The sequence below is a fragment of the Amyelois transitella genome, chromosome 9 (genome assembly GCF_032362555.1).
Source record: "Amyelois transitella isolate CPQ chromosome 9, ilAmyTran1.1, whole genome shotgun sequence".
Classification (NCBI taxonomy): Eukaryota; Metazoa; Arthropoda; class Insecta; order Lepidoptera; family Pyralidae; genus Amyelois; species Amyelois transitella.
This window is the reverse complement of record NC_083512.1, coordinates 9,824,840-9,839,859: the sequence shown is the minus strand read 5'-3', so window position 1 is coordinate 9,839,859 and position 15,020 is coordinate 9,824,840. Positions and strand designations below refer to the sequence as shown.

General features: G+C 36.0%; 2 protein-coding genes across 2 annotated transcripts; one reads left to right on the top strand and one right to left on the bottom strand.

The window, feature by feature from the left end:
- Positions 1-4,453: 4,453 nt before the first annotated feature.
- Positions 4,454-7,996, top strand: LOC106142907 (methionine aminopeptidase 1). The gene is made up of 6 exons (XM_013344850.2): positions 4,454-4,640; positions 4,730-5,000; positions 5,381-5,552; positions 5,810-6,104; positions 6,568-6,704; positions 7,255-7,996. Exons 1-6 carry the CDS (start codon positions 4,481-4,483, stop codon positions 7,363-7,365), a joined length of 1,146 nt encoding a protein of 381 aa, XP_013200304.2. The 5' UTR covers positions 4,454-4,480; the 3' UTR covers positions 7,366-7,996.
- A 2,069-nt stretch (positions 7,997-10,065) lies between these two features.
- On the bottom strand, positions 10,066-14,423 carry LOC106142788 (uncharacterized). The gene is made up of 8 exons (XM_060945935.1): positions 14,283-14,423; positions 13,950-14,152; positions 13,616-13,770; positions 12,886-12,983; positions 12,320-12,418; positions 11,874-11,999; positions 10,536-11,627; positions 10,066-10,275 (listed from the first exon to the last, which is right to left on the bottom strand). Exons 1-8 carry the CDS (start codon positions 14,421-14,423, stop codon positions 10,066-10,068), a joined length of 2,124 nt encoding a protein of 707 aa, XP_060801918.1.
- Between the last annotated feature and the right edge of the window lie 597 nt (positions 14,424-15,020).

The window sequence follows — 15,020 nt, the reverse complement described above, 5'->3', positions numbered from 1 at the left end:
GATAAAATGCTAGATATATTTTTCAAATATAGCTTGTATTTGATTTTTTTTCATACGTACATATAATCACGTCAACCCCGCAAGGGTATTGTTATGTACCCCTTGCGGGGTAGGCAGAACTTACAGTTTTGAAATGACCGACAGGCCACCTTCAGCTGTATGGCTTAGTGATAGAATTGAGATTCATATAGTGACAGTTATAAGCCTATCCCTTAGTTGCCTTTTACAACATTCATGGGCAAGAGATGGAGTGGTCCTATTCTATTTTCCACTTTAGTTCCACTTGCCATGATCCTTGCATACTTCTGTTGCTTCATTCACATTTATCAACGATTAATCATTATCCTTACATAGATATTTTACCTAAACAAAAACGTAGATATCCTTTCAAAAAATTCAAAACACATTTTTTCACCGTCGTCCTCGCAATCAGGCTACAATTGCCACCTTTTGAAGGCTCTATCACAGTTCATTGTCTTTCCTTTTAGAAACATTTTATTGTGTCGCCATGTTTTTTTTCACATCATACCAAATTTTTCGAATATTTTCCGTCTATGGGCATTTGAATAAATCTTCAGCTGATGTAAGGTATAGAAATGTGAATTGACGTACATACATACATAAAATCACGTCTATATCTCTTGCGGGTTAGACAGAGCCAACTGGTAAATTGCGTAATGATGAAATTCAGATTAAAATAAATAGTGACAAGTTGCTAGCCTATCGCCTACAAGAAGAATCCCAAGTTAATAAGCCTTTCCCTTGTCGCCTTTTACAATATCAATAGTAATTATATGGATTGGTTCAATCCTAAAATGCCGTGAACCACACGTAACAAGCAAAAATATTTATGAGCTTTTATTCCTGACTAGCTATGCCCGCGACTTCGTCCGCGTAGAATAGTTATTTGATGAATAATTTACCCCGTTTTTTTTCACATTTTCCATTATTTCTTCACTTCTTATAGTTGCAGCGTGGTATTATAAAGCCTAAGGCCTTCCTTGATAAATGGTCTATTCAACACAAAAATAAATTTTTTAATTCGAACCAGAAGTTCCTGAGATTAGCGCGTTCAAACAAACAAACAAACTCTTCAGCTTTATAATACTCGTATAAGTATAGATTCCACCCGATCGTTTATGTAATGATGGAAGGTAAATCTATAAGTATTGTTAATATATGATACAAATCCTCTTCCGTCTAATATTATAAATGTGGAAGTTTGTAAATGTGTGTTTAGGTGTTTGTTATACTTTCTCGCAATAGCTACAGAACAGATTTGAAAAAAATTATAATAAGTTAATAACCCGGAATAATGCATAAAGTATCTTTATCCTATAATACCCACGGTAAGGCACCGGGGCAAAGCTAGTACTAAAATGAATAAATTAGAATGTGTCAGAACCGCACGGCTCCTATTATTATCTGCGCAAATTATCAACAAAACGGTCTAAGAATAGCGGACATCTGAAAATGTCCCGGATTAACAACAAAGTAGACAATAAATATTGTTAATCCTTCGGCATTATACTTAGCTACCGGCAAATTTATTGTCTCTCTTTTGTCGTACATTTTTCGGCGAAAACAAAAATTGAACTTTGTTTGTGTATTCGAGAATTATTATTCTTCAACTGCTTTTGCATTCGTTTATTTTGTGATGCAATAAAAGAACATGTGCACGAAGATTTGCGACTAGTTGCTTTAGAAATCAATACTGGTATTTCTTAGTAGGTATTACAATTGTATGATTTTGTAATCGTCTATAAATATTTAGGAAAATAAAAAAAAAAATTAAATAAGCCAATCAAAAAAGAAACTTAAATTTTGTTGTTCGTATTTTATTTCGTACGAATTTTAAAATGTACATACAATCACTTCTTTACCTTTATTTGGTTCGCTAACTGGCTGAACACAATTTAACAACTAATATTTAACTGAAATAAAAAATCAACAAATATTTATTTTTAATTTTAATAAATCTGTGAAATTTGGTAAGTATATCTGCCCTGTGTTGTCAGTATCCATTCATTGGAATCAAGGAAAGTAAATTTCCGTTGAACGACCGACGCCGGAAAATTAGCGCGAAGGTTGAATTCGACAACCCTTTCTTAAAAATATATTTGTTCTAGCTTTTGCCTGGGGCTTTGCTCCCAACATTAATACACCTAATGCCAAATTTTATTCAATCTTAATATGTGTAGATTTATCTACTTATCGGCTGAAATTTGAAGGGTCGAGGGAATTCTGAAAATTTTATAGGCATACTTACTTAATATTTTGTTTTTGATATACCTACTACTTAAATGTAACTTCGAAAAATTTTCTTCAGGTTCTGAAATTAATAAAAATAAACACGATAAGGTAATGGCGGGCCTAATTACCTACTTCCTGTGGACCATAAACAGGTGTTTGGATCTGTTTTATGTACATGCAAAAGGAGGCTCTAGCCTATGTATCGTTCGTGGGCCAAGAAGAACTTGGTGCCCCTTTGTACACATACATACATAAAATCATGCTTCTTTACCGGAAAGGTCGGCAGAGAGTATATTTCCACTAGCCATCGTGGCTATTCCTTCATATTTATTTCGCTTCATCCAAATTCGTATCTTTCTTCATGCAAAATCTTTGTACTCATGCATGAAGACAATGAACAGGTGCTTATTAGTGGAAAAATTGTGACATACTTTTAAAAATTTGTTACCAAAATTGGATACAAATTTTAACCTAAACGACAACGAACGACGGTGTCCAACATTAAACTTAGGCTACCGTCTGTTTTCGAGGGATAAAATGTGCATGAGTGTCAATATTTCACACTTATTCACATTGACCTACTCAATTAAATCCATTACATGAATGGCGTGCTGAATACAACTATGCATCTGACAAAATTCATAGTCTTAGAATCTATAATTTTCAATTATACAAAGACCGCGCAGAGAGAGTAGCGTAGAGCGCGCGTAGAGGCCTTGTGCCCATGTACAGCGCCCTCTTACTTTAGCTAAGGCCGCCTCAGCCCGCGTTATGACAAACATCGTCCTAATTTCAGACCCTCTTCCAAGTTCGTTAAACTTAAGTACATTTAACACATGGCACGTGTAATGGCCGCCCTGATAAAGGTACAACCTTGCAATTTACTAAAACAACCACAATTCATCATTAGTCCCTTGTTTATCAGATAATCGATGCATGATGGTACCTACGTTACGTAGGTACCTCACAATCAAAATCACTTGTTTAAATAGGTTGTAACTGTACCTTCATGATTTAGTACGGAACGTGAACTCACAAGAGAAAATAAACAGATCAAAAATAGAACATGGTTTTTATTATACACAATGCAATCAGCATTACGCGCAGTCAGCCGCACCTAGTACCTATATTTTATTTTATACTACAGGAGTAAAAAAAAGTTTTAAAAGGGCGGAGTCGCGGGCTAATCGATCTATTTCTGTAATTTCGCCAAAAAGGATGTGCCCAATGCAAACTTTTGGACGTAGGTATGTAATCTGGCAGAAAAAATACCTACTTATCAATATTTATGAAAGTTTCATTTTAATCCTCTTTTGATCGTCGCAAAGAATAAAACTGAGACCTTTTACCATCATGTCATTATGATGACAATAGTTCAAATTGGTAAATGGTCGTTGATAAATTGAAGTCTTATTTGGGAAATGAGTGATTTTATCAATTCTTGTTATTTTTTGTACAAACTCGCACGGAACGCACTTATTCGATCGTGGGATTGCCCAGAAGGTTGGCTGCATACTCTTCGTCCTACAAGTAAGTAGATTTATTGGTTGAAAAAGCTATATAACTTTGAATTACACTACACAAACCTTGAAATTCCTTTAGGACTCAAGCTGCGTAGTTTGTCCCATCTCCTAACTAATAATCCTCCTAAGAATAATGTGCCGTGTGGTTCACGACACCAATACAGAAAAGAACAAAACCACGCCATATCTTTCCCATGGATGTCGTAAAAGAAATAAAGCGAACCCTCTAGGCTCTGAAGAAATATAGAAACTAGCGATGGGTGCCATTGGAACACGCATAAATGAGAGAGGGAGAGCTCTGTTCTGTAATGCATATTTTAAAAGTCTAATCTAATCTTCAAAAAATATACACTTAGGTAGGTACTGATTTGTGCCATGTTTGTAACATTGAGATGATAAACAACTTTGCAGAATCAAATCAAGAATAATAATGATTGATGCGGAACTTTTTCATCCAAACCTAAGTTTTCAAACTAGAGAAGGTAGGATTTACAGTACCTACTTACAATATAATTTTATCTCATAAAATCCATTATACTGTGCTTTATCTCTACGATGAACTGGCATTATCCATGATGACTAGTCATTATGATACTTTTCAAAAGCCACATCCTTCAGATATAAAAAAAAATATAGAATGATTTTGACATTTCGAGATTTTCAAATCGTCTTGTCAAAAATGACATGACAAGTTGTTGTTAAAAATGGCAGCGATTGGAATGTGCGAAACACCCGGCTGCAAATCAATTGCACAATTACAATGCCCGACGTGTATCAAGCTCGGTATTCAGGGCTCATTCTTCTGCAACCAAGACTGCTTCAAGAAATCATGGAAGTCACATAAAGTTATCCATTCTTTAGCCAGTGAGTTGTGAAAAACGTTTTTAGGTTATCTTGCGGTGTTGGCACAGAGTAAATAACGGTGTTGGATTACAGATTTCTGATTGTTTCAGAGGGTGAAAATAAAGATGGGACAAATGGGGAGTTTAATCCTTGGCCGTCCTTTAATTTTACTGGGAAGTTGAGGCCTTATCCTGCTGGGCCTAAAAGGACTGTGCCCCCTCACATTGGGCGTCCGGACTATGCTGACCATCCTACAGGGTTTCCGACTTCGGAGAACGCCGTGAAGGGGTCAGGGTTGATCAAAGTGTTAGACGATGAGGAGATTGAGGGAATGCGAGTGGCGTGCCGGCTTGGTAGGGAAGTGCTTGATGAGGCTGCAAAGTAAGTTACTATCGCAACAAAATGTTACAAAGATAGATCGCAAATATCGTTAGTAGTGTATCTAGTACTTCCAATGGTTACTTTCACTGTTTACTGGAACAAAACTTTTAGTTATTAATTATTAGTACCTAGGTTCTATCTAATATTAAAAAGATGTTTACACAAATGACCTTCAAAACCAATAGGCAATTGATTAATTGGTTGCTTGTCATATGACAAAAAGTTTCTATGCATTCATTTAGATTATTTTATTTTGTGTTTTTTTAGTATCTATTATAAAGCTTTATTTGTAGGGTTGGAATTTTTACAAATTATGTATTTCCAAATTATAAATTCCAAAATATCTAAAATGATTCACCATTATCATTGTATAATTTCAGAGTATGTGATGTTGGAGTGACAACCGAGGAAATAGATCGTGTTGTCCATGAGGCATGCATAGAACGAGAATGCTATCCCAGTCCGTTGAACTACCATCAGTTCCCGAACAGTTGTTGTACGTCTGTAAATGAGGTTATATGCCACGGGATACCTGATTTACGTCCTTTGCAGGTGTGTATCTTCCCATTAACGGTTCAGGATGGTTAATAATAATCATCTCTAAAGTGGTATAACAAAATTCAAAACATGATGACAACTTAAACCAATAGCGTAAAAAGATCCATGAGTCAATTTAAAGCCTAGCATAGCTAAAATGGAATTGAAAGAAAGAAATTATTTTTTATTGGAGCATAAAATACTAATAAACATATCCTTAAAATTTGCATTTTAAACTTCAATTTTAACCAATTTTCACACTCAAATTACAGGATGGAGACATCTGCAATGTGGATGTTACGGTATACCACAGAGGCTTCCACGGTGACCTGAACGAGACATTCTTTGTTGGCAACGTTCCTGAATCCAGTCGTAAACTCGTCCAAGTCACGTATGAATGCTTGCAGAAAGCCATTGATATAGTGAAGCCGGGTGAAAAGTATAGGGAGATTGGTAATGTGATTCAGAAGCATGCCCAAGCGAACGGACTGAGCGTTGTGAGGTCTTATTGTGGTCATGGTATTCACAGGCTGTTTCATACTGCGCCAAATGTGCCGCATTATGCAAGTGAGTTATTTTTCTCTTTATTAGCCTTTCAGTCTATTAGGACATCCATGAAATATGGAGTGGTCCCATCTAAACCACATTGCAAAAATTCCTTTTCCAAGTATGTATTTACATTCACATTCATTCATAATAATTTCGAATCATAATACATACATACATATGGTCACGTCCATATCCCAGGCGGACTAGACAGAGCCAACAGTCTTGAGGACTAAATGGCCACGTTCAGCTATTTGGCTTAAGGATAGAATTGAGATTCAAATAGTGACAGGTTGCTAGCCCATCCCCTAAAAGAAGAATCCCAAGTTTATAAGCCTATCCCTTAGTCGCCTTTTACGACATCCATGGGAAAGAGATGGAATGGTCCCATTCTTTTTTGTATTGGTGCCGGGGACCACACGCACCATAATATCCATGCAATCATAATAGATTCATAATAAAAAAATGTACAATATTTTTACAGAGAACAAAGCGGTAGGGGTAATGAAGCCAGGCCATTGTTTCACTATAGAGCCGATGATCAATGAGGGAGGCTGGAGAGACGAGCAGTGGCCCGATCACTGGACCGCTGTCACCGCTGATGGTTCCCGTTCAGCACAGGTATGACCTTTTTCTGTTCTTCTGAGTTACTTCTTCTTAGCAGTAGTAGTACTGCTAAGGTGGTGGTGGTGGTCAGGTCAAGCCTAACAATTCGTCACAATTCTTCTCTCAAGGCAGCGTTAGTACCTACTGGTTAAATCGCCACTTTTCTTCTGAGAAACCAGCGGTGCTCCTAGCTTGATCAAATCTAGTCAAACGAAGAAAAGATAGTTCTCAGTTCGATCTGTATGTTTGTCCGCAAGTATCGCGATTATCTCGCGTTTCGCTGAGCCGATTTTGATGCGGTTTTCAGAAAACTGTTTGTTACACTAAGGATAAAGGTTTAAGAACTTTAACCGAATTCAAAAAAGAGAAATATCGATTGGAGGTGGTTCTCTTTTTACAAAAGTTATAATAAAAACAACTCCCATCTAACTTTTGCATGTGTAACCTAATCCTAATTGGATCATAGTTAAACATCTAGTTGTTTGCATGTCCAGGTTTTGTTACCAGACTAGAATAGAAGCTTGCACTATGAATGTGATATTAATATATATTGTTTTGTTTGCAGTTCGAACAAACACTTCTAGTTACGGAGACCGGCTGTGACATACTGACAAAACGTGGTACCGGCCGGCCCTGGTTTATGGACCAACTGGAGAAACTCAACGGCAACTCCTAGTTAATTACGGCTTTTTGACGTCACAGACGAACATACGTAAATACCTTTTTATTTTTATAGTTTCAACTGTGTCGCTACTGGTCCTTAAAATTAAATAGTGTAACTAGTTTTCACCCGCGGTTCCGCGCGTGAGTAGTTACTCCGTACTATGAACTATATGTATGCAAAATTTCATACAGACCAGTTGAGATGGACAGACAAACTAAAAACACGATTTTGCCACTAACTTGACCAGTGTCAGGGATAGGGATTTAACCCATAATACATACATATAACTTGTGGGGTAGGCAGAGCAAGTCTTGAAAAAGCCTTGAAAATGTGTATTATACACCATAGAAGCGACAATAAATAAACTATATTTACTATGTATGTTTCTGTGACTTCAAATTGAGGTCAATGCCCTCCGTCCACTGAGGTGATAGGAACAAAAAATTTTTCGATTTCATAGAAATAGTGGACTTCCATGTAAGAAATCATTTTTGTAATTCATTGCATCATTTGACAAAATATATGACATCATCATTCCATTTTTTGCAAACGTTACCTGATTGGTCAATTTTTTTTTCTGAAATTTAAATTTCTACAACATCCAACATCACATTATCAGTAAAATTGTTTTTTTTTTTCTAATAAGAACAAAATTAATGTTGACATTATAATTATTGTTTAAAAGTTCAAATTTGAGAGTATTAGCAAAGACTGAAATGGCTTCTGGCAAGCACTCAAATAACAGCCTTAAAGTACAATAACAAAAGGTAGTTATTCGAATAATTCAGTGTATTGGTTTATTTTCGCACACATGTTAGGTGTAGATCTTACTCCTGGCGTTGGTACGGGGTGCGCCTTTGACCATGATTCTTTTCATACGAACCGTATGCACTTTTAGTTCTTCAATGAAATATGAAAATATGCCAAAGAAATCTATGATCAATTTAAACCATATTTTGTTAAAATCCTTTTTTTTTTCAACAGGTGTTATTATAACAAGCGATTAACAATGTAATCGCCGTTTTAAATTTTCTTTTTTTTTTCATTCTTATTTTATCATTCCGAGTTCAGTATTACTTACACAAGTAATACAAATATTTGTATGGTTCGAAAATATTCGACCGACCTATCAAAACGCGTGATTTGAATCCGCGAACTGCTGTTCGCTATTGTACTTCAATTAAGAGCGAGATGGCAGGAGAAATTTTGTTTATTAGATTTTAATTTATATTCACTTGTAAAAAGGTCGTCATTTTATTGAGCTTTCATTCGGTTTTATTCGGTTGTATTTTGCACCGTCGAAATCTGCCGAGGGAACTTATAAAAGTGTAAGGTAATACTGTAACGGAATTGAATTTGCGTTATATTAATTTAAAGGGGTCTTAATTGTTACTTTTAGGAAATTAGCGTCCACTGGAACGCGATACCTACCATAGCGCCTTACATATGAAATTAACGATTATATACAATTCCTAGAAATAATTTCTATACTATCGTTATGCCTTATAGCTTTTAGAACTAATTTTGACAGAAAAATATATATAGATATACTGAACACCTCAGTGGTTTATAAATACTATGTAATATACCTATTTAGAACTAAAACCTTAGTGTTTACTTGATGATAAATACGTAGTGTTTTGTAACTTAAAGATTGTGATTGATTGATTGGTTTTATTAAAATCATTGAATTGATTTAAAAGTAAAACGTGTAATTTTTGTTTTGATATTAATGTGTCTCTTTGTAACGATTTGAATTTTTGGGAAATTTGATTCCAGTTTGTATTTCTGTGGTCGTAGGTATGAATTTACCTACTACGCTATTAATTTTGAACAGTTTTCCCCGTCACTCGAACATGGTGTCACAAAAATGTTTGCATCAATAAATTGTGTAAAGTGTAATTTCTTGAACAAATAAAATGAAACTTTGTTATTTGATAATTTAGTTTTATTTTTCTATGATAACATTTTTGGACATATTCTATTATTACAATAATACTAAATGCACTAAATATTGTTAATAATATTAATTTAAAAATTAAATCAAAATTTATAAATATTTACAAGTAATAAGTTAGATTTTCTTCGAATAAGTTAACATTTTTCTTACATACTTATAACAATAATATTTAAAACATAAGTTATTTTTTTTACATCAAAACTTTGTTTCGAACTCATTGTTATACAAGGATCCATTATTTTGTATAATTCTTCTATTTTTAATCCATTTAGTTAGTCTATGCAGTGTATGGAGTATATTTAACAAACGTTGAGAAGGTGAATGAATCTACTCTCTCTTTCCGTCTTTTTAGTTAACATCGAAGTAATAGAGACAGTGAATTAGACAAACATCTAGTTAACATATGTATGGAGTTTTGGAATAAATTTGTAATGTGAAAATGCAAAAATTTGTTTTCGGACACAGATTAGGGTATACATGGAGACAAAGGGAATATACTGAATTTTGTAAGTATACTGAAATACCTTAGCATTAACAGCATAAATACTTTCAAGGGATTTTCTAATACCTTATCTATTTATTGTCTATAAACTGAATAGTGTTATAGTTTTGTGCTGTTTGTATTTTTTGGTCAATTGATTGCACTTTTGAAGAAGTCAGGCCAACTTGAACTCTTTTTAAGTAGACATTAGCTCCCAATTTAACTAGACTTGGAACAGTTCTCTACAATAATTTGTGGCAACCCTTAAAATCTAGTCTTCATATTCCTCAAAGAGGGGTATGTAATCATCACTTCTTGACCTTAACTTTATACCAAACTGCGTGACCTGGTTAACATCTGGACCTTGGGTCTTCTCAGCTGCTTTCACTGTAGCCGCCTTCCAGTTGTCAACTGTGTCCTTTCTGGACATTAGGTCTTTGACATTTTTGATGTTTGCCAATTTTGTAGCTAGTAATTCCTTCTGAAATAAATAATGTAGCATCAGCAGGATAAGACGAATACCTAGTAAACAACTCCTCAACAATAAACTAATCATCGCAATGAATTAATCCGGTTGACATTAGAAATTAACAGGGAAATGGAGAATACACTTCTTAACTCCACCGACAAGAGGCAGCTCTTAAATTTAAGAAGAAGGTATCAACCAGATAATTTATAGTGCCACAATTTTAATGTTTTCCATGCCGCTAAAATATTTTAATATTAAACTAAGTACCTTACCTGTAGGGGGCTATCAATATAACTTGCATATATTCTCAAAACAGGCTCTCCAGTTTTGTCATCGAATGTCAATTTGCTTTTTGGAGGTATTTTTGCTTTCACTACGGTCTGCTTCTGAGGAAGACTAGTTGTCATTGTCGTGTCTTTCTTCTCTACAGCAATGAGCCTCAAAGGAGCTCGTCGCGATATTAAATTTTCCTTTTCTTTATTGAAATCATGGTCCTCGCTTATTGTAGCTTCTACTAATTGACCGGCGTATACCGCGCCTTCTTGCGTTACCTTAGGTTCCTTGTCCTCTGCTCTCACTAAAGTATATGCAATATTTACAGAATCACCATTCTTTGAAAAGGGTACTCCTAAAATCGGCTTTAATTCAGTAACATTAGGATTTTGTGAATTTTCCGAACTCTGCATGAAATAAGTTTTTAAGTCTGGATTTGTAGTCGTTGTGGTCAAATTTTCAACATTAGTATTTTGCTCTGTTGGTTTCTCTACTTGAGCTAAAGCCGCTGCTGCCCTCACATCATTAAGCGCTGAATAAAATCCATTTGCAACTACATTACCTACGCTTTGATCAACTTGAGCGTAATATAGTGGTGTAGTACTCTGCTCGTTTTCTTTTCTTTCGATGATATATTTAACAGTCGTAGTTCCTGGGTTAGATTCATCTGGAACTAATTCCAATGTTACATTTTGAGGTGCCGAAGCTGAAGTCACTTCCACTAAATTCTCAGTTACATTATTCAAAACAAATCCTTGAGGTATTAATGTTGCTATGTTACTTTCTTGGGTTTCCCTCTGTACTACATTTCTTGGTGGTTCGAAGGCAGTTGGCGTCTGTTTGGTTATTACTTCGTTTTCAAGTAAAAAGAGTTGTGATTGCGATTGAGTTTGAGGCTGTGAATTGACCGGCGCCTGCGCAATATCTGAGTTGTAGGGAATGAACTCTATGGCTGGGTATTTTTGCATCAGTTGGTTTTGTAGTTTTTGCAAAAATAGTGGGTCCGGCTGATAAAGTGCTTGGGGTTGAATGACAATTGATTCGGCTCCGGCATGTATAAGATCATGAGGGTTAGGTAGACTGCTGAAGCCCTGAAACAGATAATCGTCTGTGTATTTACCATGTACCGTCAACCGCATATAATGTTACCCTGAATGGAACTCAATAAAGCGGTAATAGAAGCGATTTCGCACTGACTTTAGGTAGGTTGATATGTTGTGGACTGTACCTAAATTTTGTCTATTTGGAATTTCATCAAGGACGATTTTTTGGAGCACGATCATTATAATATTGCATGTTAAACTGCTAAATATTGCAAATATGATTTTATTATCTACCTGAACTGTAAACTGCTGTGGTTGCAATGGTTGTGGCAACGCGATAGCATTTAGCCCGTACTCCGAAGCAAATTGCAACGCTGCTCCGTTTCGTATCAGAGATTGCATTTCTGGCGATGTCAGGGACTAAAATAAAAAAAAAGGATTTAGTATCTTGCATACCACCATCTGTATCATCACCCTGGCGTTAGTCAAGGTTGGGTAATTCTCTGTGTAGCCCTGGGGTCCACCTAAGAATATTACCACCAATATTATTACCACTAGATATATTAAAATTATTAGTAAATAATATTAAAATTACTAGTTAATAATTATAATTACTAGTGGTATTAAGATAGTAACAAGGGATATTAATGTTAAAGTAGCCATCAGCCACCCACAGTCAATTAAATATTTTTCTGTTTGTTCCTGTAATGTCCAATACCGTGATTTCATTCAAAACTTACTGTCGCCTTTGAAAATCCAACAGGTATCTCTATCTTAGGAGTCATCTGGTAAACACTTGGATCCAGGTATTTCTCCGTAACTTCATAAGTTGCCTTCGGCTGAAACCAAAATCAGAAATCATATCAACTCTCTTCAAATTCAGGTCGAACTACAAGATCCGTTCAGCATAAATTGTCTAGCCATAAATCTCTCGCTGCATATTTTTCGCACATTCCCCTCTATCCTAATCACAAAAAAAGCCATTATATATTTTCCATACTAGTTGTTTGTCTTAGGGTTAAAATAATTCTTCCGGACGTTGCATTGTCTGTCGAGCCAGAGATTCTAAACAGAGCAGCATATATTAATAGCTTAAGACTTCTGTCTTCTTCAGTTCCCAATGAGAGAGCTTTACGGTTCAATAAAAAATCAGTAGTTTAAATTTATCATTAGCTCTAAATTTTATGGAAATCCAATGTCTTTTGGAAATGGAAGCTAATCTAGGTAAGTACTTTGTTTGAAAATTTTGTGTTACAAATTGACTCTTACGCGCAAGAATAATTGAAATAAGTATACTCGTATATACCTGTTCAGGTGGTTTAGAGCTGACCACGGTCTCTTCTATGACGACAATAGGCTTCTCAGATAGGCTGAGATTGGGCGCTGGTATCGTGTGAATGGCTCCTGTTGGTCAAATTTTTCTGAACCAAATGCGACCGTCTACAGAGTAACCAAGATGTCATACTATAAGTACGCCATGAACTGTCAGGATCGCTTGCTTACCGCTTAACGAATTTTATTCCAATGTTTCACCTGAATATTCTATGACAGCATTTTCTTTATCATCAACGGACTGATTTCTATCATGGTCATTATTGTGAGGATCATATACGACACTAACTTAAACTTTGCTCATGAACTTTTCAAAGTTTTTGATTTCATGCTGTCGTTATAGGAATTCAAAAAACAGACATCTTGGTTTATCACTGTAGACGGACAAGAAAATAATAATTGTGCGACGTGTACTGAAAAGAAATTTGTGTTTTGAGTAGAACAAATAAGAATATATTTAAAGGACATATAAAAGCCAAACAAATGAGCTGCGATATACGGGTTAAATTTCTTGCAACGTCTTCCTCAGTATTAACTCTGTCTCTGTACCAAATTTCATCAAAATTGTTTCAGTTATTTTTGTATTAATATCAAGGATGTTTTCAAGAGTTTTGTTATCGATTAATGTAAAACTCTACAGATTTTGCAGTCATCAAAAAGAAACAGTAAAAGAAGGGTGCCATTAAACCGGCTGCAGAATCAACCTGTTGCTTCTGCGCGTAAATTGGTGGGGGCCGACGCTGCCCTGATGAATTCGTACTCCGGGGTGACCGGGGACATTGGAGGCAGACGCGCTGTGGTCTTCCACCCTGGCGGGTAGGCGTTCCGAGTCGCTGGGGCGTAATGCTTCATAGCATACCTGAGGAAAAGGGGTGATTACATTTGACTTTGAAACTCAAGTATTAATAGTTTTTATGCAGTCTATGCCCAGAATTGTATGTATCCCTTGACACAAGAAGTGAATAAGAATTTGTCCATAAAACTTAAAATTTACATACCTAGAGGTATCCCAAAACATACAAATAACGAAGTACCAACCTGTGTGGTGGATTCCTATACACAACGTATGGTGCCCTATGAGAAGCAGCTTGGACAAATCGCTGTGGGTATGGCTGGCGTTGTAAGCTCTGCATGTTGACTCCTGGCCTGAAGACTGAGGGTCCTCGGATCCTGTTCACTGTGGCCATTCGGCTGAAGTAAGCCGCCTGTGTCAGCGAGCATAGCGTGAGGTAGAAATGTAGCTGTGGAGAGAAAAGGATTTTTGGCTTAAAAATTTTAGGTGTAAGTACTTATGTCTCTTCCTTCTCCACCTCTCCGAAGAGAAGCCCAGGGTGCGCCCATGATCCTGAATTGGATAAATAAGGTTCTTACACTGACTTCTGTCTGATCTCCGCAACCTTTCGCAACGCATATTCGATCATGGTTTAGCAGTAGGTACTTATGTCTGTTCAGTATTAAGTCAATGCCGGTTATGATCCAATCTTTTAACAAAAGTAAACTCTGGAGGTTCATATTCATTGGCAGAGGTTTCATACGAATCGATGAATTGATTGACTGCTGTGGTTTTTTTGCTTTTTCCTAGTGATAAACTAAACATTCTAGTGTTAGTGGAGGATATAAAATATATCCCCGTAATTGCAGAATATTAAATTCGACACGAATTTGGATATTTGGACGCGTATTCTTTGATTCAGCCGATGTGCAACCGGAGTAGAGAAATTGGAATGATATTCTCCGCATAAATCCAATTTTTGTGGTCCGGAGTCTAATCCGAGATATCTTAAAAGATCTATTAAGTCCTTCTCTTATTAATTTCTATCGTAAATAATAAAAGAGAGGAGACAACATTCGTGAAAAGCCTCTCATATCAGTCACTTCGAAATGCAGTGACCGAACACGCAAACATTCCTAGAAAATGTAGCAGAAAGTAACAACGTAACGTCAATATAATACCTACAATTTGCCCAGCCTCAGACAGTCATGTAAATGTTGTAACTATTACTTATGGGAACGTTTACTGAGAACTGTTTTCAAAGAGAAATGGTAGGACCGGTTTTAGATGGAGCGCAAGGCAGTTTGTTTCTCGAGTTTATTTTTTTGCACCGATGA